Raw genomic sequence first — 25,758 nt, 5'->3', positions numbered from 1 at the left:
CCTCCATCAGCCACCCTTTTCTGCTAAGGCAGTGATCTTTCATCACAGCTCTTGCCAGTTAATTACTTAGCTGAAGCTAAGGAACCAGCTACCGTGTCCATTAACGTTTATGACTGCTGCAGTATTGATTTATACACTTCAGAACAGAACTTGGATATATCAAAAATAGACATATGTATGAGAGTGTGTATGCATATATATCTCTGCCTGGCATATAAAGCTGAACTTTTGAGATGTGATTGGCAACTTTGACAGCTATGCAGCACAATGCCAGCAGTGTTTTGTAGCCAGGGTTTTCAGTTTTATTGAAAACTTGATGTTCTATGCTACTGCTGGCTTGTTACTTTAGAGTCCCTGGAGTAAAATTCAGTGCTGGCAGAAGGTGAGAGTTCATATTCTATCTGGAGCAAATAGAGCTTTTGTTTGAATTGTGCAGTTTTTTAAAAGATGACTTCAGGATCTCTTTGATCAAACTACTGGAGAAATGTGATCACATTCATATTTAGAGAATATCATGCTTTTGTTTGAATTGTGCAGTTTTTTAAAAGATGACTTCAGGATCTCTTTGATCAAACTACTGGAGAAATGTGATCACATTCATATTTAGAGAATATCATCACATTCATATGTAGAGAACAATAATGTTTGCTAAATACTAAATCACTTTCTCACTATGCTCAACTATTTTAATTTATCTGCTAAACATAATATCATGCTATATTCTAAATAGCACATGGAACTAGGATTTACACTTCCTCCCCCAAAATAATACTCTCTTTCTATTAATATACTGGCTAATTTTGTTATAAAACAAAGCTATGATGATAAATTTTGAATAAATTAATATTTGAATGCAAATTTAAATTAAAGATATTAACTCTTATTAAGTAACTGTGTTCATCTTATTTCATAATCTCTTATCAAAGTAATTTAGTCAGTGGAAAGGGAGGTGGATGAGCAAATGTGTGGGTATATTCCTATATAGGCACACTCTAGAGGTTGATTAAAAATTCATCATTAAATTCATTTGAAAACAAACTATTTTACAGTGAAAAGCATTTCAAGAACAAAGGCTTGAAAAGAATGAAAATAATAATAAGAAGAGACATTCCAAAAAAGCAGATGAAAGAAAATATCAGGATTTTATTTTCTGTTTAATAATTAGTCTATTTAATTGACATCATGATTATTCAGTCATTAATACATAATGTTCAAACTCTAAGAATACAGTAATAGTTTTATTTTAATATCTGTATGTGACATTCAAAGCTTCTTCCATTGTGATGTTTTAATTAGATAAATTCTTGTTTTCATCTCACAAAAGGTGACAAACACCCAAACTTATAAAATAATGTTTCTATGTATACACAGCCTCATTTTTTAAAAACCAGTGTCGCATCATGGAGGTTATGTCTTGAATAGAAAAGTCACTAAACATTTAAAGTAACTAAAATTGTAAAACTGGTTTCCCTTCTCAGACTTTCTAGACCAATATTTTGTCAGTGTATCTGCCTATCCAACTACTAGGTGGATCAAGTTTGCACATAAATGCATCATGTACATCTAAGGAATAAGAATTTGTTCCAAATACTTGCTGCTTCTCTGGATTAAATTATAGGACAAGAACAGAAACAAAAGGTCAAAAGAATTGGCTCTGATATACATTTTCAAAGTTATTTTGTTTTTGTGTTGTCAAGACATGAGCTAATACAATACTCATTAGTTTTCTCTTACCAAAAGGTTGACAAAGCAAGGTGTCTCTAAACTGACCTTTTGTAACAATGAAGTTTCATCTCATTTCCATGATTTTGAAACTTGGCAAAAGCTTGCTCTATTGGTTATTCAAAGGGATTAAAAACAAAACAAAAAACAAAACAACCTATCACTCTTTAAGAATTTTCCAGAATTTCAGCTCATGGGGACAGTGGTTCAGCTTTTCTTTACTCTAGCCTTGCTTGTGTACTGCTTGTTTCAATAGCTTGTGTTTGATTTAGCAGTATGTTCATACTGACATGCAGCTTACTAGCATTATTTTTTGTTTGTTTGCTTAGCTGTTTGAATTTACTTCTTATCTAGCATAAGTGACTACAATCTTATTTTTCTCCTACCTGCTACTCTTCACTTTTGTGAGTAGTTGTCCCAATTTCAAACTACAGAAATCAGTCTCCAATATTCCTTATCTAAACCCCATGTACTAGTTCCACAATCATTGTAAAAATAGTAGAAATTAAAATCTAGAATTGAGAAATACCCTAAACTCTTCTCAGTAATGATCTTTTAAGATCAAATATTTTATTTCACAAGTGTCTTTTTATAGGATTAATTTGTGATCTACTTTGGAGTATACCTATTTCAGTTTTACTGAAATTTTCTTCTTCTGATAGGTACAAAAGTAATATTAGAGACTGAGATTTTATTTTAATATAGATGATGTAACTTAGGTTCAAAAAAGAAAAAAACAACTCTAAAACTAAACAGAAGCAGAGAACCACAAAAAAATAAATAAAATAAAGCAGCAAAATTTCCACAATTTGTCATCAATAAAATTCTAATCTTACTGAGAGGTACTACAGGTAGGAGTCAGATCAGCTTATATTCACCTCTATTCCTTTTTTATTTACTACTTGCAGACTACAATAAATTTCACTGAGATGCTCTTTGTGATATAGTTTTTTTCTGGCAACTGAATGGTGGGTCATATTTAGCATTGATGGTAAAACAGTCTGTCTCCTACTCTGGAGTAAAATGCAATTAAAGATCTAGAGTTCAAAGAGATTTCATCATACCTTTGCCCAAAGACACTAGTCCAAATTTGCTACTGACTGAAACTATGTAAGGCCTTGGGCAACTGTTCATAAAAAAAGATCATAGCTTTACTGTCCTTTGCAAAACAATATTATGTAATAAAGCTCTAGTAACTGTCTTCTAATTGTGAGTTTATGAGTTTATTTAAAGTAAACTCTATGTCATAGTCATATAAACAGTTTCTTTGCTATTCCTTCATATAAAATACTCCCATCTTTATAATACAACATACTTTCCCCAATAACATACATGACAATTTTTTTAATGCAAAATATATATTTTATTCTCCTTTTGGCTGCAGGGGGATTGCTGACAGCAGGTAGAGAAACTATTACTTTTTTTTTTTATTATTATTTATATCTAGTTAGACATAGAATGCCTTTTCAGTTTTAAAACATTTTAAAGATGAAACTAAAGGACAAAAAGTACTGAATTAAAAATAATTGCACAAAAATCTCATACACTTATAAGAGACAACCTAAATTGGAACAGGAGCATTTTTTTTTCAGTCTGCTACAACAGGATAGGTACCAACTGGCTTTTAAGTATAAAATAATGAAAGAAAATAAGAAAAGTCCTGAAGCACTATCTAGCTCTAAGGACTATGCAGGAAACAAAAGGTTAAACATTCTGCACAATACTACATCTTCAGTTTAACCATCAAAGCAGTTAATGAAGAGTTTTCTTACAAATTACTGTTTAAATGAAGACCTCAAAACCCAAAGAACAAAAATTAATTTTCTTTTGCATATACACATGCATGAAACAAGTGTATTTTCTCTTCAAAATACATTTAGTTTTACTGGGTTTTATGATGTGATATTTAAATCAATCTTGCTTCTTTCTCTTGCATGACCTGATACATACTCCTGGAAGAGTATGTCTTTGTACTTACATTAGACAGATGAGCTAGTTCTATCTCTAGGAAAGAATCCGTAGTTTTAGGCTCAGGTCGTATAGTAACAACGATGATTTTTGAATTAACAACTGTAAAATTCCTGTGGGGGAAAAAAAAACAACAAACATATAAACATGGAAGCTTTAGCTTAATATTGCTAAATGAAGCTGCTGGTATAACATTCAAGAGTCTCATGGTTAATTTCCATTACTTTAGTTGTCAAATATTCAGGGAGAAAACATATTTGTTCAGAAATGGTAAAAACTGTCACCCATTAGGTACCATAACTGACACTATAAAGTCTGACAAGCAATGATGGTGGCAGAAATGCCAGTCAGTAAAATACGATTTACTAATTAGAAGGGCACATTGATGACACAAACATTCTGTCAATGGTTGAGTGCATATCATTCACTTTTCTCAAAGTAGACCTACTAGTCACATTTTATAGGAGAGAGTCATTTTTCTTTCAGAGTGCTTTGTTGGCCTCTTTTTCTGAATTTTAACTAAAGTTAGATGTGTGCAATGGGAGAGCCTACAGTTATGTTGATTCCGTTCTCATGAAAACAAATGCCTATTTCCAATGTTTGAAAAATCATTGCATTTGGTATATGAGTGGGCAACTTCATCATCTAAATATTTTTAAACCATAATCTGTAGTTTTGTCCTAACTGAAATGCTTCCGAAGGCAATCTTTTTTTTTTTTTTTTTCCTCAGATAAATCACATTAGATTTGGTTTCATGTTATAATATTCCACATATAATAACTGTGTAATACTCTATATAATACAACTGTATCAAATTACAATAATTGTATAATAATCACCATATAATAATAATACAATTATTATATAATAATGTAATAATAATTATATAATATTATATATAGTAATAATATAATACAGTTTACTCAAAATAATAATTTTCTCTTAAGTTCTCTTATTCCTCACCAATATCTCTTTTTAGGTTAAACATGAATTAGTATATTTTGTAGCTACCTATCTAGGACAGAATTAGTATTGTCAAGGTTATGTTAGTACAGGCATATCGTCATGACATAATTCTCACGTCTTCGATCCTTGCTTCTTCAGACTGACCGTTTCTGGTGTTCCTTATGATATTTCGTTTGTATATAGTGCTGTTTTCAACACAGACACACTTTCTTCGATCACACAGAAAGAAAAATAAAACCTCACAGAAAGACATTTCCATAGGAAGATGTTATCAAAGAAGAAACTAGGTAGTTTTGATGTAATTATAATGCATTATCAATATTCTTATATCCTTTCTCCTTCTTCTCCTTCTTCCTCTTCTTCCTCTTCTTCTTCTTCTTCTTCTTCTTCTTCTTCTTCTTCTTCTTCTTCTTGATAACAAAGTTTGATTAAGTAAACACTGGAAGAATTTCCAGAGCCGCTCCTCTAGTGTTTTTTTTTTTGTTTGTTTTGTTTTTCAGATCTGAATTAATAACAATATTAATAAAATGGAGTTATTTTAGATAGCTGTTTTTCTGTCAGGGTATATATTCTGAGTAGTTTTTTTTTGTTCGTTTTTGTTTGTTTGTTTTAGATATATATCAGGGTATACGTATTGATTATATGTGTAATGAATTCAGATTTCCATTTCTTTTAAGAATGACTCTACATTGCTTAAGAAAAAATGAATTTACAAATAAGGCATGTTCCTGTCTCAAGACAACATGAAAGAAATTTTAGTTCAATTTGTGACTATTGTATATATTACAGAAAAATTACAGATGCTATAGCAGCAATGCTACAAAGTAATATACTGTTTGAGGTACTCCATCCTCAGTCTAACAAAGCACATGGGCTGACCTAGGGAAGATTAAGGGCTTTTTTGGCTCTACAGCATCCGAAGGAGAGGGCTAGGAATGATGTTTCATATGGAGAAAGAGAACATTTCAGTTAATTAGAGCAGGAAAAACAAGGTGGTTGTATAAGTGGCAGGCAAAAAAAGCTTAATACAGCAAAATCACTGATAATTTCTTTGATCTTATTTGTTGAAGGAAAAGTTAAAAACTATCCTACTGTATGGCAATATGCTGTGAATTTCTTCAGAGTGCCCAGGAGAATAATTATAATATTTTTAAATGACTATTGTACTGAGAATCAATTTTCTTTGAATCTAACAATATTATTTACATGTTCAAGGATGCAAGAGATACGGAAATAATAGGCAGTCTATAGTGCTCAAAATATTAAATATTTCAATATTAAGAAAATATCTGTTTGACATTACAAGAAGAGAGCAATACAGAAAAGTATATTAGGGAATAGAATCAGATATAGTTAGTTACTTGTGCATGGAAAGAAAATAACTATTCTATTTTTCTAAGGAGGGATTTTTTTTTGTAAGAAAGTATTTTTTTCGTTCTCTTCCTTAGCATTTTGTGTTAAATAATCCTGACAAATTCTTTGAATAATTTACACATACCAGTTGAATTAATTCCTTTTTTTTTCAGAAAGTTTTAGATTAATATAATTGCCAAGTTCTCATCTCACGCTGTGTTTACAAGACTTATTGTTAACACACTCTATACTAATAAAAACAAGAAAAATTAAGTCCATGTTCTAAAACAGTTAATTTTTGAGGTTATGAAATATATCATATAGTCTGTCTTAGATAATGAAATCCTCATTTTATTCACAGAACACCTGTGATGTACCAGATGGGGACTCTGTGACTAGGTGCTTTGAAAGCTTTCCCCTAAAGATACATAGTAATATTCTGAGAGGTTTTGTTGTTGTTGATTTGTTTTGTTTTGTTTTATTTTAAGCAAAAATGTTCCTTCTGGTAATGAAGAAGCTTTCTAGCTTCGTAGTGCTATTATTAATGAATGTATGGGAATGTGTCACCTCTGTTCTTCTGAAAACCACAATAAACAGGTTTCATATAATTAAACATTTATTTTACTTCCACCCTAACTCCAGCAAAAACTGAGACTAAAGTCCCATGGGAAATGATAAAGCTTTCTGGATATTCAACTGTGGCCAGTAGGAATCACCTCTTTTATCACATTGTCAAGGTGTAAATGGCCCTTGAACTCAAACACAAGCCCATGTTATTTAATTTACCTTGATTCATAGTTATGTTTATCTTTATTCCCACCATTAACAAATTAAGTATCATTTTATTTAGAGCAGTATCACATGAGATACGTCTCCAAAATGTTTTTTTATGTTTTTAATTTTCACATTGTGTATAGCTACCATGCTTTTACACATCATATAAAAACTATATGTTACCTCCCTTCAATTTATACAGTATTTGCCTCATACATAATGCCACTGCAGTGAAGCATTTCACTATGTTTAGCATTAATATGGTTATGAAATTATATTTATTACTATTAAATAAGATTAGTATAAATAATAATAAATGTCAGATGATAGCTTTTCATTTCAAAACATAAGCAAACAGCAATAAAAATTTTCCAAACCCAGGCATGTGCATATGGGTTGTATGGAAACCTACACCTCGTTCATGTTTCTGAATGAGTGCAAAATGATAAACCATCATAAAGATTCCTTTAAAACTTGCATTGTAGTTTTAATTTTTCTGAAGAGTCTAATAGTGCAAAAAAGTCAGCACTAAACATGGTTGCAGCTTTTTTCTAATTCAGATTTATGCCTGAATGAACATTGAAATGGTTTGAATTGCTTGGAACTGTACAGCATTTGAGGTACTATTTTAAGGTCATGAGATCAAATTTTGAATATGATCACCATGGGCGAAGAAATCCAGCATGATACACTTTCCAGTGAAGTATGAGATGTAAGCTGTAGAAGTTTCAGTATAATTTCATTATAAATAGAAGTGGAGGGAAGTACTGAGGTGCTATAATCCTAACAAAGATGAGAGTACAGGTACCCAGGAATATGTGTTGTATTTTTATATTACAGATTGATCACGACATTTATTCCTTATTCAAGAGAAAGTAATAGTGCTTCTTTCCTTTTCTTGGGCCTCTGAGAATTAGATTAAAATAATACTGAACATATTCAGAGGCAAGTGGGATATCTTCATATTTAAATTTCTAAAGACTTCATTTATGAATGGATACACATAGCATTAGACCATTTTGCTTTAGAAGCTCACAAAACCTCTCTATGAACTAAATTGTACAGGGAAATGGTCAATTTTGCTGTGGAAATCAGCAAGCAGATGAAAGTAGAACAGATAAAAGCAACAATTTGGGAACTGAGGTGAAAAAGTCCATAGTACTTAAGTAGCTGTAACTTTATGTCCCTGTTCTGCCCCTACTTCTGCTACTTGGGATGCTATTGATTCTAGTGAAAATGTAGTGAGGCCTATAAATCTCAATTTTCTAATAGATGAAATAAATGTATTTAACAACTGTTCATATGAGCAAATATATAGCATTCAAAAGATCACACTTGCTTTCTGTAAATTAAAACTGTTGGCCTTTGTGAGCTGAAGATGTGTGATCACAGATTGGGGTTTACAATATAAAGGTTTGAAGGGTACACGGCAACCTCAATTCTTTTCTAGGTTTAGCATATCTTCATTAAGGTCTGACAAAAAGGGATAAATATGATAGGCCTTTGGCTCTGTTTCTCTGAATATGGGAGAAGATTTCTCCCACAGAAAATCTCCCACAAACATCACTTTCCTCCTGGCTAATTTCAGGAACTGGCACAGCGAATGGAAAGTGCTTACTGACATTTCAGAAGTGGATGAGCTGTCATTTACTCCATGCCCTAGGCATAGATGGCTCTCGCCAGCCCTCCCCGGGCTGCCAGGTGTCCTGCCAAGACATCGCTGTTCACATTGTGCTCTACCTGAGACAGATTTCTATCCCCAGCATTGCAGCTCCTCACTGCACAGTGCATTGCAACTTTACTGGGAAGGTTTGTTTCTTTTTTACTTTTTTTTTTTTTCCTTTTCTTTTCTTTTGCCGAGTCTCTTTTCTTCAAATGGAGTTTGACAAAAAAACCTTTTGTTTTTCCATCCTTTGTTTCAGCTCATGAAGTTTTGGTGAAATAGAGTAGGAAAGATGATCCAGTGGCTTTCTAATTATTATCCTTTCTATTGTGAGTTCATTAACAGTTATTGTATTGTGACGCAATATACACCAGTTTATTTTACTGTAAAAAAAAATCAAAAAATAGAAGGCCAACTATCATGTGAAATAAGATACTAGTCATGAACCATGAAATGGTCTTAATTGAGAGAGAGGGAAATGTTTATTTCCAAATTGTCTGTCAGCAAGTACAGAACGGAGAAAGGGAAACAAGAAGCCTTCCTATTTCCCTATCTATGTGCATAGCCCTCCCAACCACAGGCACATGCATGTCTTATTTCTGAAATGGATCCTCACTATAACTCTGTTGTTCCTTCTGAATACAACTTATACTGAAAATGTACTTGGAAAACTACTAGTAGAGACCTCTGTAGAACTGGTGCAGAGATGCTTAGTACACCAAGGCATTATGCTGTTGCTAGATCACTTGTACTGACCAGATCAACAACAGTTTGAAGCACTGTTATACGTGGCATTAACTTATGTCAGTGTGCATACTTTGAAAGGAACATTTCCTTATTTAAGCTTAATGCAGAATATATAAAATATAAATTAAAACAATTTAATAAAAAAGCTATTTCCATCATACAAATGGCTAAGCATGAAGGAAACAAAAATATATGCATATTTTATGTAACATGTACATATACATATATTAAATAACTGTAGAAAAAAATCTGTCATTGCCTTTACACAATTGATTTGATTGTTTGCTTTCATCCTGACATGTAGTGTAGCTATGATACTGAAATAGATTCATTAACGTAGTATTTATGGTAAAGGAGTTTCTTACCTCAAAGTGGGCAAAATGAGTTCTAAATTTTTGTACAGCACTGCTCCAAGTACAAATACGGTTGATTCATCTAGTTCTAAAAAGAGTAAGGAAAAAAGTTTTTTAACCTCTATCTCCCAAGGTTTGGTCAAAAACGGAAAGAAAAAAAAAACTAAAAAAAAAAAAACTAAACTAAAAAACTGAATACCATTTATCTTTCCAGTGGAAATTTCATTTTAAATAAACGATCATCATTTTGAATTATAACCTGGAACTCTGTCACAAAGATGTAGCACTGTCAGGAATACATCAAAAGATTTAAACACTGAAAATCACATTTTCAAAAATCCATCACTATGGAAGACATCCATGCTAGTTCATCTACCTTTATTATGAAGGATCCTCAAAGATTGTCTTTAGCTTTTAATGAGTAGCAAGTAAATTTTCTGCAGCTACAGATCTGCACTGCAATGGCATTTGTAAATTGGATCTGAAGATGGGGTAATTTGCCTGCTGAGCAAAATTTTGGTAACTAACTTTTGGTAAAAGTTAGGCCATCTTTTGGAAAGACCCAGTCTTCCAGGATGGAGAAGCATTAGGAGGTTCAGCAGAGCTGTGCTTCAGGCCACCTCATACCACCATAGGTATAGTGTCTTGGATTTCTTTAGCACTTTTTGTTCAAGATACTGAAATTAAGCCCCATCCTCTCTCTGGGATAAGCTGTGGCTACTGTCTCTCTTTTAAAGAGGAATAAAATAACCAATTCCATATTATCTAGTAGTCCTATGAGACAAATATTCTGAGTTCCCTTGTTAAAGCCAACACAAAATTAAAGTACTGATATGCTTCTTTACCTGTTGACATAGGGGTGAAGATATTTTTTGGAATGACAACCCTGTCTTCTGAATTTCGTGCCCAATCGACCATTCCTTTTCTTCCTTTCATGGGGAAATTGATGTCAGTTAGAACAGATGCAGCAGGAAGCTTCTGAATGCTAGCCACTAGTAAGAGAAATCACAAAATTAAATAAATTGTGTTTCATACTTTAAAGCACCATACAGTGATAACAGTACATCGGTAACTAAACAAAACAACAACAAAAAAGTTTAATAATACATTTCAAGTAGAGCAGGAATTTATAGGACATCAACCAGCAGTGAAAGTGTCATCTTCTGTTTATTATGCAGTTCTAAAATGGATTAATTATGTGGCATTGATCCCAGCACTTGTCAGCCAGACAAGTTAACCAGAATCCGGTTAGCTCTCTTAACATGTGTTTTTGAATGTAGTGGCTTATACCCTGAAATTCACACATAAGGAATTGTATCTCCAAAGTAAATTCTAAAATGATTAAATGTGACAGTAAAAGGAGGATGCTGCAAATTGCTTTGGGAAACATAACTGCTAGATGCAGACTAATGAAGCAATAACAAAGCTTTTATTCCCTACACAGGCACAATTTCAAGATAGATGCATTAAAGATATTCACATATTAAAAGACCTAATTGTTTCTACACAAATGAGAATAATGCAGTACAGCACATGATTTCTTTTCCTTGAAAGAATAATTCCTATTCTGAATTCTTAATTATAATTTTTCATCTAAAAAAATCCAAAACTTCCCCAAAACATTACTATTATGTCTGTAACAGATATGGAAAGAAGAAAGAGGTATTAAATCGTATAATAGGCAGTCTGGAATTTTATTTACTCATTCTCATTTTCTTTCTGTTTTATAACTCAACTATTATCTGGAAATCATTTTTAGCTTTGTTGTGAAATCTAAGTATAGACTCCATGGCAACACTAGCAGTGTCTACAAAGACTCAAACCACTTTGAAGGAACTGTTAGGGCTGCAAGTGTTTACATACACTTAGAGAAATGACAAACAACACATTTGGAGCACTAGTTCCATTCTTAATGTAAGCCATGTTGATAATCATTTCCTGTGCAATGCTCTTCCTAATCAATTTATGATGAAGCTAATGTAGTTGGAAGATTTTGGGTATCAGGACTGTACTTTGATCTGTGTGATGATTTCATTTCCAGGACTACACCAGGGAGCTAAACATAAAGACAATGTGGACAGCTACAAAAGCAATCAGAAGAGCAAAATTAAAGTAGAAAACCATTAGGTGTCTCATCAGTGGATTTTATTTGAAAGGAAACTGTAATTCAAAACCAAGAAACGAGGAAAATTAAGTTGTTAACAACATTAGCTCTACAAATGTATTCCCTGATAACTGACTCTTAGTTCCAAATTAGACTGGTTATGCATTATAGAATCACATCAGTGAGGTGGTACTTGAGGTTATTTCAGGCTTTCCATTATAAAGCTATCATCAGAGCTTTACAATTCTAGTTACAATCCCCTCTGGGCTGAAATTGGCAAATACATTCCCTACCCTAAAGGGATGCTTAGTCTTGTGAAATTTCAGGTGTTGTGTGGCAGGAGAAGAGTTCAGGTGTTTCTGAATTACTGGAGCATAAAATGAATTGCTTTCACATGCAATCAGTGGATATACAGAATATATTAACATTGTAAAAATTGACTTTTTTTTTCCATAGTTCTTAAAATCTAATAAGAATTTTATTTTACACATAAATGAAATTAAACTCACAGTTTTCAAAATTAAACAAAGCCTGTATAAGACTATATATATATTATTTGCACAGTATCTATCTATCTAATTAGCCAGTAAAGCCTTAATATTTCATCCACCTTTAATGTGTCAGTTCCCTTTATTGAAATGGGAAATCAACGTTATTTAGTGGATTTCACTCTGTACCACAGAAAACCACCATAGTACTGAAAAAAGGGTGGGGGTCTAGGACAGTACCTCTCTGGATTCTTTCTATCTATATGTTTTAAATAGGGACATTCATCATGGTATCTAAGCACTACTCAGAACCAAAGATTACAAAATATTTGTGATAAATAACACAAAACATAATCACAAGACATAAACATATATTTATATCTATATCTATTTCATCTATCTATATCTATTATCTCTCTCTATATATTCCCATTCATGGTTCAGACAAGATTTTCTTCTACTCACAAACAGAAACCAAGAGAACAAAAGTGTCTGTAATTATTTTCACAGAAGACAGCACCTTTACATCCTGGAGATCTGGGCTTTTTGCATAGATAGAGAGTGCACACAGCACACTTAAAACAGTAATCGAAAGCGGTTTGCCAAAATGCTTCCTCTGTGGATTACAAAGACTTCCTCTACAGACCCATGTAGATTTCTAGGCCATTCTTTAGACACTTTGCTGAATGATTCTAATAATATGTGCCTAGTAATTTCGTATAAGGCACTGACCTTTGTAAGGTAATTTACTGGACTCTAAGTAGAAGCAACTAATTCAGCCCATCATAACATGGCCAGGTGTATACATGAAACAGTATCACCCCTTCAGTGTCACTGTGACTAGTATTTTAATTTTAAAAGAAAGCTAATACTATTAAAGATTAATCTAAATCTCATCTCAAAGAGATCTTGAAGCATGACCAGCTATATTTCCATTGTAAAAAGTGGATTTGCTGTTCTCAGACTGTGTCTAAACACTAGAAAGCACCTTACTGTGCAGGTGACTGAGCACTAGTACAGGTTGCCTAAAGAGGTTGCGGAGAGTCCCTGCTTGGAGATCTTCAAAAGTCATCTGGACATGGTCCTGGGCAACCTGCTGTAGGTGTCCCTGCTTGAGCAGGGGGTTGGACCAGACAACGTACAGTGGGTCCTGCCAACCTCAACCATTCGGTGATTCTGTAACTCAGTTTTAATCTGCAGTATGAAAATTGTTTACTTAGTTATGAGCATAAAAAATCAATAAGCCTTTTAGAAGAGAATGTATATAACTCAGGTGCCAGGTCATTCTCATGTCAGCAGCTCAAATGTTAGTTTCTTCTACAATTGTTATACATATACATTAGACAGAATGACGTCATTCACTTTGCACTTCATTCTACTCTTTTTATGTAAGATTTGTATTAGAAAATGATGCTCCAAGTGCTTGGACCTGAATGATTCAGTTCTGCAATTACCACACAAGTACCTTTTTCTTCTTATTTTTGGAAAAACAAAAGTAGTACTTTTTTTTTTTTTTTAGATTACTTTACCAAAATATCATGTCCTGAATTTGTGAGAATGCTAGCCAATGAGGATATTTAAAGGCACTATAGGAGTCTGAATTTTGCTTGTTTATTACACATGGAAGTTGTATAATACTGGAAATAATATTGATGAGAATATCAGTAAGAATGAAATAGTAAAATGTACAACAAAAAAAAAAAGAAAAAAGAAGAAAAAGGAAATAAAAAATGAAAATGATCTAAGTAGAAAGTAATTAACATTTGCATGTGCCATTCTGAGTAAAAGAAGTTTAAATATAAAAATGTTCCACATATATCATATACAGCATCCATTATTCTCTCAACTACAAAGATATTTCAGTTAATGATATAATTTCTATTCTAATTCTTCTATTCTAATTTGACTACATCTTGTTGAACTGTTTATGTTGAAGACTTAATTCTGAGAGGTATTGTCACTGACACTTCCCAGATCATTCTTATAGTTTACGTGTCTTGTAGACACAATTCATCAAATCTGATACCACATTACAATAATGAAAATTCTCTTCCTTTTTTTTTTGTATTATGACATGATATTTCAGGTATTGCTCACAAAGCAAAACAAAAAATAAAAGAAAATACAGTGCTTGCACTAATTTGGAGAAATTGAGTTAACTTTGGTTTGATGTAACAAGAAATAAAAAAGCCACCCACAGGTTTTGGTGGTAGAAGATCTAGAGCCAGTAGAGAAACTTATTTCGGGGTAGAATATATTGCATTCTTTCATTTTTCTGGACAGTCTATTTTGTTTGGACTCCTGTGTACCTTCAATTACAATTGTAATATTCTTTCCAAGGTTAAAAATAAAGAAGCAGGAAAAAGGAATTTAATTCAGGGTACACACCTATATTTAATATTGGAAGAATTTAGGAAGTAAAATATAATGGGTGTATTCAAAAAGCAACACAACCTTACTTCTTAATATTTAAGGTGAAATTTATATACCTTAGATGGAAGAAAACCTAGCCTAGCTATAAGCAGGAACACAGGTGAAATAGCCAGGCTTTTAGAATTCTTTGAATATTCATTTGATGCACACTGGTACAAACTATAAGACAGTTGTTCAATTAAACATAAGAAAACATACGCATTTGATGATTCCATAATAATTATTGATTCAGAAGAATCTCTTTAAGTAGTTTAGTCTAATCAATTTAGAGATTGCTTTGACCCTTAATTGATTCCTTTTAATATCCCTTACAAATGAATCTCCATTTACCTTTAATCCATTTTCATGCTACAGCTGCAGACAAGCTTTTCAACAGCTCTACTGAAAATTTCAGAATAGGTAACTACTAACTGTTCTTACATGCTGAGTAAAGTAAAATGTCTTTGGAATTGATTAATGACTACTTATAGGAATGGCAAATTTCCTATGGCTATCCAAATAAGCTGATTATACAAATTATACTTGAACAATATTTAAGTTGCTTATTTAAAGCAGCGTGAAAGGGGTTAATTAATGTGTCAAGAAAATTCTGAGTGAAATAAAAATTGCATAGTTTTTATATGCAAGTCCTTGTAGATTACAGTCTAGAACATAAGAGCTGAAATATATTGCTATGATCCCTATAACTGTGAATGAGTTAAAAGCTGCCTAGTGTAACTTCTAGTGTCTGTCTACTGATCTGGACTGATAAATAATAAAAGATAAAGAAAACAAATAAGTGGCATGAATCATCTTCCCTTTTCTTTCCCACATATCCATTGGCCTCCTCTCTTGAAAAAAATAAAATAAAACACATTTCAGAATCTCCCCCTTGAATAATATTAATCACTTTAGAACAGGAAATCAGCTTCATTGAAAAGCATAGAAGAAAAATGACTGGATGTTTGCTCATGAACTAAACGCAATTTATCTTTCATAGTGAAGATTTAGGTTTTAAAATTGTATCTCAATCTAAATTAAATATTTGATCCATATCCTTATCAAAGATGGAACCCAAATTCTAATTTTAAAACCCATAGAAGAGATGCTCAAATCTGAGCCTTAATTCTGTAGCATTCATGTATTTACAAAAGGCGATAAACCACTGGGTCAGACTCTCTCTTCTCTAATTAGTGATAACATTTTGGCATTGTTCTGCTTTACAGCACAGCAGCTATGTTGATCCCTAATCTACAATCTCTTAAAATACAGAGGAATAAGCATTAATTATTTTACAAGGCATCAGTGCCTTGACAGAATAGGAAAAACAGATACAGAAATCTATAGGATTAGCACAAGTTCTCAACTTCTAATTAACACTCCCTGTCAGAGCAAGAAACGAGAACTCTGAATTTGATTGAATTTCAGCCACAGGTAACAGAGAATGGCTAAACATCTTAACAATATTGTTTGCTCTTTTCCCGTCCTTTTTTTGACTGTCCATTGGCAGCATACTAGACATATATATTACTCAGCATTTCACAAACTTGAGTTCATCACACAACAGGTTTTGACTTTTCAGACAGAAGATATTATACTGTCCTTTCAGGAGAGCTACTGCTAAATTTATTTCTGGGTAAAATACTCATTAATAGAACTGCCATTGTGACATGTTTGGAAAAGAGAATACAAAAGGATGTTTGTGTTAGAATTCAGAATACTATTTCTGAAAACCTTTCTATTAAGAAGACTCTACTAGAATCATATTTATACATTTTGGATTTTTTTTTCTGTTGACCTTAAATGTAAAACCTCTGTTTTTTACAGAAAAAATAAACTCATTCAAGTCACCTCATGCTGGATACAGAGGGAACAAAGTCTTGCTTGGCTTATTATCAAAGTGCCAGATGGACATATTAAAGATGATATTCATAACAGATTTGTTCTATCCACTTAAACCTCTTCATTTTAAAGACATTCTGCAACAAACACAAGCTGCAAAACCTCCTTCTCAAGGAGACCAATTTGTGGTTCTCCAGATTTGCTACAGACCTTTGCATATGAGCAGGCTTGATGATCTCCTTTAAAATCCTTCTCTCACTGCATAGAAAAATCCACCACTTACCACCCACAATATCACGTATAACAGAAGGGCTATGTTGAAGTAACATCCTGTGTATGCTTATAAGAACAACCAGGTAACTTTCACTATGCAAACTACGGTCACGAAATCTCCCCACAGTGAACCAACATCACACGATGGTCAGAAAAGTGCTCCTAAGAAATTATGACCTAAAATATCTACTACTTCTTATGACTACCGACACCAAAATGATGTCTTCTTGAATTAGAATCTCATTATGCCCTACTGCTCCATGTGCAGGCAACTAAAGAAAATCCCTAGAAGCCTGTTGTGCAGTTGTATCCCTGATGCTCATCAGCTCGTAGCAGCTACACATTGACTATTCAAGGTTCGGGTATCTAGACATACTACTGGCACAGGCAGAAATAGAAGTAGACATGTCAAAGAGATTTTTTCACTATTTAGGCATGCATGGAATTCTGCATGGAGTCCTTCCTTTGCTGTCAGGCAAACTGCCTTAAATGAGCCTGCTGTTTGAAGGTTAAGAACATTACAGCATAATCAAGAAACTACCTTAACAGTGACCTCTAAGCATTTCTTTTTGGCTTTCCACAGAAAATGGAATGGGGAAGAGAAGTACCTGTTACCCTTTCTGTTCTAAAATAATACATTTATCTATGACAAGCAGCATAGAGCATGAACTCATTTCTATCTTAAGTTTTCAAATCGCTGCAGTCCTTCAAACAATATGAAGAATAAGTAGCACACATGAACACTTACATAGCTGTATGATGTCTGAATATGCTCCCAAAAGCCTGTAACAAATGCCAGCAATAAGCTAACTTATCAAGAATATGACCAGTATAATATTTAGGACAAGTTAGAAAGCAGTATAATGTCAGGCAATGATCAGGATATATTTAATAAACTCAAATTTTTTCTGCCATTTATCTAATTATATTAGTAAATAAATAAAAGGCACCTGGCAAGCATTTCCTTTTGGTTTTGTGTACTTTTGTTGTTCAGTACCAACTTATGCATTTCAGGAACAACTAAGGACTATACTAATTTCAAAGACTCATGAAATATCACATATGCGTATGCAGTCTCTTAAGTAGTTTCTGACTGCACATTTGTCGTGATGAAAAATCTGGTTTGATTAAGTTAAAATAGGTACAGCAAAAGATTATAATTCTTCTTTTTCTAAACTTTTCCTTGTTCCAGATATGGAAATAAAAATGGAAAATAAAAAGTAAAAGCTTAAACATTGATTAAAGCATTAAGAGTTGATGTTATGGACAGTAAAAGCTCTCTTCAAAAAAGAGATGATTCTGAAAGATGGAAATTATTAAAGTTCACTTCGTTAGAAAGAGTATATAAAAATTATCACTGTATCACAGAATTTAGCCATTTTCCAGATGCTACTTCCTCATGTCTCTGCAGGAAAACAAAAGTAACCTTAGCATTTTTATATCATAATCATTATTACTATTCATTTACTATTAATGATTTCCGTAATATGAATATGGCTATTTGCAGCTGGCCCATGTGTTACATGGAGAACAAAAGCATATTTAAATTTGCAAATCTGAATCACAAGTTTGAAGAAAACCCAGTGAAACTAGTGAAAATGTAAAAAAAATTATGAGCAGTCAGAAGAAAAAAAAGTTCTCATGGTAAATTCAATGCTCCTGAAATACGTGGTTATTCAGATAAAATTTTTCAACATGGTAGAAGGCCGCATTTAATTAACTAGAAGGTAATTCCATTTTCTGGGAGTGATATTGAGGAACATGAAGACATGAACAGCCAAAGAGACCCAGAGCCACATCCAAGGCATCTGTGCTTCTAAAACAGCTTTATTATTCCTCATTCCTCTCAGTATTACTCTGTATTCATACTACTAAGACTAAGGTCTCCCTTAGCAACTCCTGCCTTGTCATAAAGCACTTTTCAAGGAACAGAAAGACTCAGCATAAAGCAAGACAGAAGATCAAGGCTGATGTACAAGACCAAATTGACATTTAAGCGGATGAGTTTTAATGTTATAGACATAAAAGTGAGAAACATGGCAACAGTGAGGGGGCTAGGCCAATTGCAGCATCATTTTAGATTGACTGCACAGGAAACATGTCGAAACCAATCACTAGGCGACAAGAAATCACTAAACGACAAGAAAAAAATGTCAGCGCTAGTGATTATAGCTGATAACAAGGGAAAAAGAGAGTGAAATTGAAGATAATGTTAAGGTAAGTGAGCTTAGAAGATGGGAAGGGTGATGAAGCTGTCATCAGAGAAGGAAGAAGAGCTGAGGGAGAGCGATCATACATATGTTCATTTATCAGGTTTACTGATGACTAGATAACCACTAACATATCTTAAAAAGGTAAGCAGAGAGGACATTACAGAGGACAAGTGATCAGTTGGGGGCTAACAGATATGAAAATCATTAAGCAGGAATTGACAAAAGCATTCCTGCAAGATTACATTCCTTGGGGACATGAAGAGCAAAGGTAGAATGATTGCTTCCCAGAAGCAGCAAATTGAAGCAAAGGAAAGATGGCCATTGTCTAACCTCTGGGGAAATGATAACTAAACCTTATCATTCAGAAACCTAGAAAGATGTGAATTAACTTACAGAGGATATTGAAAGGTAATATGAGAAGTGAATTCTCAGGCATGGAGTTAGATTTTATGTATAATAGCCACATAGAAAGGAAAAAAAAAAAAAGCATATGAATCAATATATGTTTCTAATTGCAGCTTTTTGTAACAAACTGGACATGGATTTCTACTATATTTTATTATTGAACAGCTTTTTTATCATACAAAATGGCATCTTGAAGTGCTTTCATATACAACTATGAGCATTATCAAAATTGAGAGAATTATAAATTTCCCTGACATAGAATGTTGGAACACTATTTATATGGAAGTGGCTGGTGTATTCTAAAAGGTAGAGCCTGTTTAAAAGCCATACCTGCAAAAAAGTATACAGAAGAAATGTTTGCAGATGGCCCCTTATTTTTTCTACAGCATCTATGTCCAATATTTTACAATTTTGTGTTGTCTGGTCTTTGGATCCAGACCCTACCCCATCTGTTTAAGTGGTAACTTCAGTTGCCATTCTCAGTTTAATATATATGCTACATTTTCACAAGAAAAGAGGAGAATAGCCCTCTTTTTATAACATTGTAATTCATAGCAGTGTACTAAGGGGTATAAAAAACCTGAAGACTATCTTCAAATCCAAACTCTAGCAGGGACACATATCTACTGAATACCCAAAACTTCTTAAGCACTCTAGAGATAAAAAAGCACCATGGTCCTGTAGATCACAAAAAGAAACAGCCAAGAAAGAGGGGGGGGGGGGGTGCTTTATTAGGAACATTAGCAACACCAATAAAAATATGCATTTACTTGGGAAATTTGCACGTGACATCACAATACCATAGATTAAGATTATACAACAACAATTCTTAGTACTGAATACAAATGGTGAGGATGATGATGTTTCCTTTGTCTGATTAAAAGTACAATGGATGAATATGGATCATGATGAGTGAGGCACACTTGGTTAGACAGACTAGAAAGCAATGGAAGACTAGAAAAGGGTAAAGGAAATACATAGCATAGCCACAAGACATGGATATGCTTAGGTGCAAAATGGTAGAGGACCAGATCTTGGAGGACAGGAACAGTCCAGGTTTACTCACCTAGGACCAGACTCAAGTGGAGTTGTGGTAAATGACTCCATATTGCAGTATGAAGATGCTTATGAAGGCCTGGATTTGTCCAACTCCATTTGAGCAGAAAAATTCACTGGGAATGCGCACATTTGTCCACGTGCCTTCCCAAAAGTGTTCCAATCAGAACATATCAATGCTTTTTTTTATGCTTAGGCTCCATTAAATTTGAAAAATTAGAACAGCAGGTAAGATCCTCACAAAGATCAAGTCTGCAGCTATCTTTACTGACAAGACTGGTCCCCTCCTCAAATGCATATGCAATTGTTTTCCTTTTTAAAACCTGTCCGTGTCAGAGTGAACATTGCCAGTCTAACACTGTTAGAGTATTGGTCTAATATTTTGATCACTTGAATTAGGAAGGGCTGAGTACTTTCAGGTTGCCTCTGCCAGTGAGGCCACTGTTCATTCCCTGCTGTCTTCTGATTTTCACAGAATCATAGAGTGTCTTGGGTTGGAAGGGACCTTAAAGTCATCTACTTCCACCTGCCATGGGCAAGGACACCTTCCCCTAGACCAGGCTGCTTAATGTCTCATCCAACTTGGACTTAAACATTTCCAGGGATGGGGCATCCACAGCTTCTCTAGGCAACTTGATCCAGTGCCTCACCACCCTCGTAGTAAAGAATTTCTTCCTTATATCTAATCTAAATCTACCTTCTTTTAGTTTAAAACCATTACCTCTTGTCCTATCACTACACTTCCTAATAAAGAGTCTCTCTCCTGCTTTTTTGTAGGCCCCTTTTATGTACTAGAAGACCTCTGTTTCCCTGTGGAGCCTGCTCTTCTCCAGGCTGAACCAATCCAGCTGCCTCAGATTGTCTTCATAGGAGAGGTGTTTCAGACCTCTGATCATCCTTGTGGCCCTCCTTTGAACTTGCTCCAACAGGTCCTTGTCCTTCTTATGATGGGGGCCTCAGAGCTTAGGACAGTATTCCAGGTGGGGTCTTGTGAGTGCAGAGGGGGAGAATCACCTCCCTCGACCTGCTGCAGGTCATGCTTTTGATGCAGCTCAATGATTGACTGCACTTTGGCATGTTGCCAGCTCATGTTGAGCTTCTCATCATCCAAAACCCCCAAGTCCTTCTCCTCAGGGCTGCTCTCAATTCCCTCTCAGCTCAGCCTGTATCTGTGCTTGGGATTGCCCCGACCCAGGTTCAGAACTTGCCCTTGTTGAACTTCATGAGGTTCATATGGGCCCACCTCTCAAGCCTGTAAGGGTCCCTCTGGATGGCATCTCTTCCCTTCAGCATGTTAACTGCATCACACAGCTTGGTGTCATCGGCAACTTGCTGAGGGTGCACTCAATCCCATTGTCCACGTCACTGACAAAGATATTAAACAGCACCATTCCCAATATTGACCCCTGAGGAATGCCACTCATCACTGATCTCCACTTGGAGAGTGAGCCATTGACTGCAACTCTTTGAGTGCAACCATCCAAACAATTCCCTACCCATCGAGTGGTTCATCTATCAAGTCCATGAATCCATGTCTCTCCAATTTAGAGACAAAGATATCGTGTTGGAAAGTGTCAAATGCTCGCACAAAGACAGATATATGATGTTAGTTGCTCTTCCCCTATCCACCAGTGCTGTAATCCTGTCATGGAAGGCCAGGAAATTTGTCAGGCATGATCTGCCCTTGGTGAAACCATACTGGTTGTCATAAATCTTCACCTTATTTTCTTACGCTTTAGCATATTTTCCAGGAGTATCTGCTACATGATCTTTCCGAGCACAGAGTTGAGACTGACTGCTTCCTCACAGAACAAGTGCTTGCTTCTCCCTGAAGCCAGCACCTGATAATCAGGTGTTACAACACCTACCCAGTAAATGCTTTCAGGATAGACTTGGGCAGAATCATACAGAAAATCTGAAATAGAACTAATAAAGACAGGTCTCCTGTGTATCAGTTTCATGTTAAAACCATGAATCTAACCTACCTCACAGGAACTTTGCTTTTTCCAGGCATATCTAATTCATCTTGAATGCTCTCTACGGAGGAGATAAAGTGGATTAAGATTTGCTTAAGGGACTGTAAAAAGTGGTCCTGGGGCACTATGAAATCTAATTGTTGGGATAATGCACACATGTTTTATTTAGATTGTTTACATCATGCATTGTACTGGAAAACTCCGTACCTCTGTGAGACACATAGACACTATCCAATATAAGTAGTAAGTAATACTAATTAGACCAACTTGATTTACTTGTTCACACTATTGAATTCTAAATTAACTTTAATAATTCAGGAGAAATATCTCAGAGTTATTATGGTCATTTCAATAAAACAACTGAACAATGAGAAGATGCTTTAAAAAACATCTAACTAGAAAAATTGGGCCTATAAAGAATGACAGAGCCAGATTATTACAAGCTGTTATAATGCCATAACATGAGTCACTACGGCATGTGGAGGTTGTGCTCAGTCATTCCCTTCTGGTCATCCCATCTCCAGCATCCCCTGTTTTTTCTCCCCTGAACTGAGAGGCTTTTCATGTTTATTGGAATTGTGGGAGGAGGAATCAAAAAAATCCAAGCAGCTAGAAGAAGAATGAAAAACAACAGTGAACCAGACAACTAAGTTAAATGCTACAGCATTACAGTTTCTTTTGTCTGAATTAAGATGCCTTATGTGTCCTATAAATTTTCAGTGCAGTTGACAAGGAAAAAGAGATGCCTAATTATGGTTGTCTGGGTTGCCTTCTCAGGGTTTTAAAAATTATCTTAGTTTTTGTATGTACTGCATAGTGAGCTTAAACAGCATTTTATTAATACTGGATGAACCCTTGCCTGTGACTAAGTACGTGAAATGCAAGCACATTAAGCACTCAGTGCTGAAGATAATGGTAGAATCTGCTCAAAATATTTAACTCAAGATGTGACATAGCATTATACCTACAGCAGATTCTAATTCATAAAAAGTCTATTTGGTTTCAGAACAACTTTTCAGATGCCCTTCAGTTTTGATTTTACATGTTGTGGAGAATAATCACATTGGACAGTTAACCTATGGAGACTACCATGAATAAGTAAACATTTTCTCTATTTTTCCTGAGACACAACGGATACTGTCAAATGGAACCGTCAACATGCTCCTGTGGCATTCAAATCCCTAAAGTTGAATACTTCGCACTGCAAAATTTCCATTACTAACATACACACTTGATATGATTCTGCTATCTCTTCGGCATTAAATCCTGTCTGTAACTTATTTTCTGCTACAGTTATTTCAAAACAAGTTTTGTTTTTCATTGATATTTTTTATTTATTTAATTTTTTGTGCCTTTCATTGCAGTATATTTGTGAAATATGTGTTCAGAATAGGAGTCCCGCAAACTGAAACTATGTTGCTTTGGCTAACCATCCCTTACTTCCTGGAAAAAAAAATGCCATTAGGTAGAAGCTCTAGACAGATAAAACTCCATTCTACAGCAAGCAATACTTCAGAAAACATAGTTATATCTATGACATAAAGCTGAAAGGAAGAGTTTACTTCAGACTGTTTGCTCATATTATTTGATAAAACATCATGGTGAATTTTTTTGAAATGCAGTATCATGAACATGAAATATGGAAATAAAAAACAGGCACAGAATTTTTGTTTTCTATTGAACTGTTTCCACTGGACTACTCAACAACAGAGCACAATTTCTTCAATTACTTACCTGTACCCGAAAGCGCTAACACAAAGAATAATCGAATTTACATGCCAAAAAAGCTATTAATTCACTAAAACCTCTGTAAATTCTGTTCCAAAGCACTCTACACTTTCAGTCTTGCAGAAATACTCAGCATCAAGTATTCTACGCCTAAGGTCAGTTTTGCTATTACTGTCATGCCATATTTGGGATTTCTGTCATATTCGTATTCAAATCTAGGATATAACCAGGAAAAAAAACAAAACAACAACAAAAAAAAACACTTCTTGATTTCCAATAGCATTTGACCATTTGTAAATTTTAATCTACAGTCAAGGTGGTTTTTGTAATACAAATCATTCCGTGGAGAGCTGGACAATCAAAAAGTGCCATTTTATTTTGTCCTTTTTCCCCACCATAGACTGATTATAGCATTGTTACCCAATAAACAGGATTTTACCGGATGCAGGAAAGAAAATTGCCTTTTTCTTTTTCTTTTTTTTTTTTTTTTTAGTTATTTTTCCCTCTCAGTTCTGTGTAGATTTTACAGTGCTATTGCCTTTAGAGAATATTTTCAATGTACTAAATGGGTTTTCTGTCCCTAATCCCAAAACATCTAAATGGAGCTTTATTGGAAAGCAAACTAACTGCACTCTCGTGGCAAACATTCACAGAGAAAAAAAAACTGAACCAAACCAAAGAGGGACAAAGTTACAGGTCAGTGTAAGGATACTTAGTTATTTGATAATATTTCAAAACAATAACTTTTTTACCAAAGTGGAGGTGCAAAGACTGTGGCTATTGATTAAATCTTGATGGCTTTAACATTTGAGTTCTACAGTTACACTGCTTATTGCAAAAGGACATTTGAATGGTAATGAAGCATTCTTAAAATGCGTTCAATGTCATCATTCAGCAAATGAGACTTTCAGTAGATGTGCTAAGACAACATACTGTTTGCACTGCTTGGAGCAAGAAATTAATTGAACAAAGAACAACTTTTTTTCCCAAACTATACACCAACATTCACACAAAGAATAAAAAGAATAAAAGAATAAAAAGAATAAAACAGGAAGTGATGAGAATTTAGTATAAGCAATTAATGAAATAAGACCAGTTAAGTAAATAAGTATATTTAATCACATTAATAGAAATAAGTAAATTGTATTATTTAACAGAGATGTATAAGACTAGAAATGGTATACAAAATAGAAGAGGATGATGGAAGCCCTTAAACAAAAAAACTGTAACTATGTTTTAATAACTAATTTCTTGGGCTGCTTAATAAAATAAATAAATATTAAAATAAAATAAATATTTAGGTTATATTTATGGAATTCCTATATCATGCCTTCTTTCATTTTTAGTTATTTTTCTCACAGATAAAATTCAGCCTGGACCCACACGATTAAACTGAGAACAAAGAAACCTCACTGGGACAGGAATTTGACCTTGCTTTTCTTACATTCCTGAGAAACTTCTAGGCACCACCTACAGAATTGTCTTCTCCTTTAGTCTAGCCTTGAATATACTATAGTCTTGATCTATATGAAAACAAAACAAAACAAAACAAAATAAAACAACCAACTGTTACAACATGAAAGATTAAGAGGTCAATAAAAACACTGAGCCTACAATTTAATGTTTTGTACCACTGAGAGGCTCAAATGCATTGGCTGTGTAAGACACAAAATTGTGTTTTGGCAATTTAGCTTGTCAGCCACCCTGTGATAACT

General features: G+C 34.1%; 1 protein-coding gene across 1 annotated transcript in view; it reads right to left on the bottom strand.

The window, feature by feature from the left end:
• The window catches only part of ADGRB3 (adhesion G protein-coupled receptor B3), a 461,748-nt gene that overhangs the window by 176,903 nt on the left and 259,087 nt on the right, over positions 1-25,758 (bottom strand). The window contains exons 13-15 of the mRNA XM_035543018.1: positions 10,392-10,538; positions 9,559-9,634; positions 3,701-3,803 (exon numbers count right to left, since the gene is read on the bottom strand). Coding sequence (XP_035398911.1) covers positions 3,701-3,803; positions 9,559-9,634; positions 10,392-10,538 — 326 coding nt within the window. The remainder of the gene's footprint in view (positions 1-3,700; positions 3,804-9,558; positions 9,635-10,391; positions 10,539-25,758) is intronic.

This window comes from Cygnus atratus, chromosome 3 (genome assembly GCF_013377495.2).
Source record: "Cygnus atratus isolate AKBS03 ecotype Queensland, Australia chromosome 3, CAtr_DNAZoo_HiC_assembly, whole genome shotgun sequence".
NCBI lineage: Eukaryota > Metazoa > Chordata > Aves > Anseriformes > Anatidae > Cygnus > Cygnus atratus.
The sequence above is the reverse complement of the archived record's forward strand: the minus strand, read 5'-3'. Positions and strand labels throughout refer to the sequence as shown.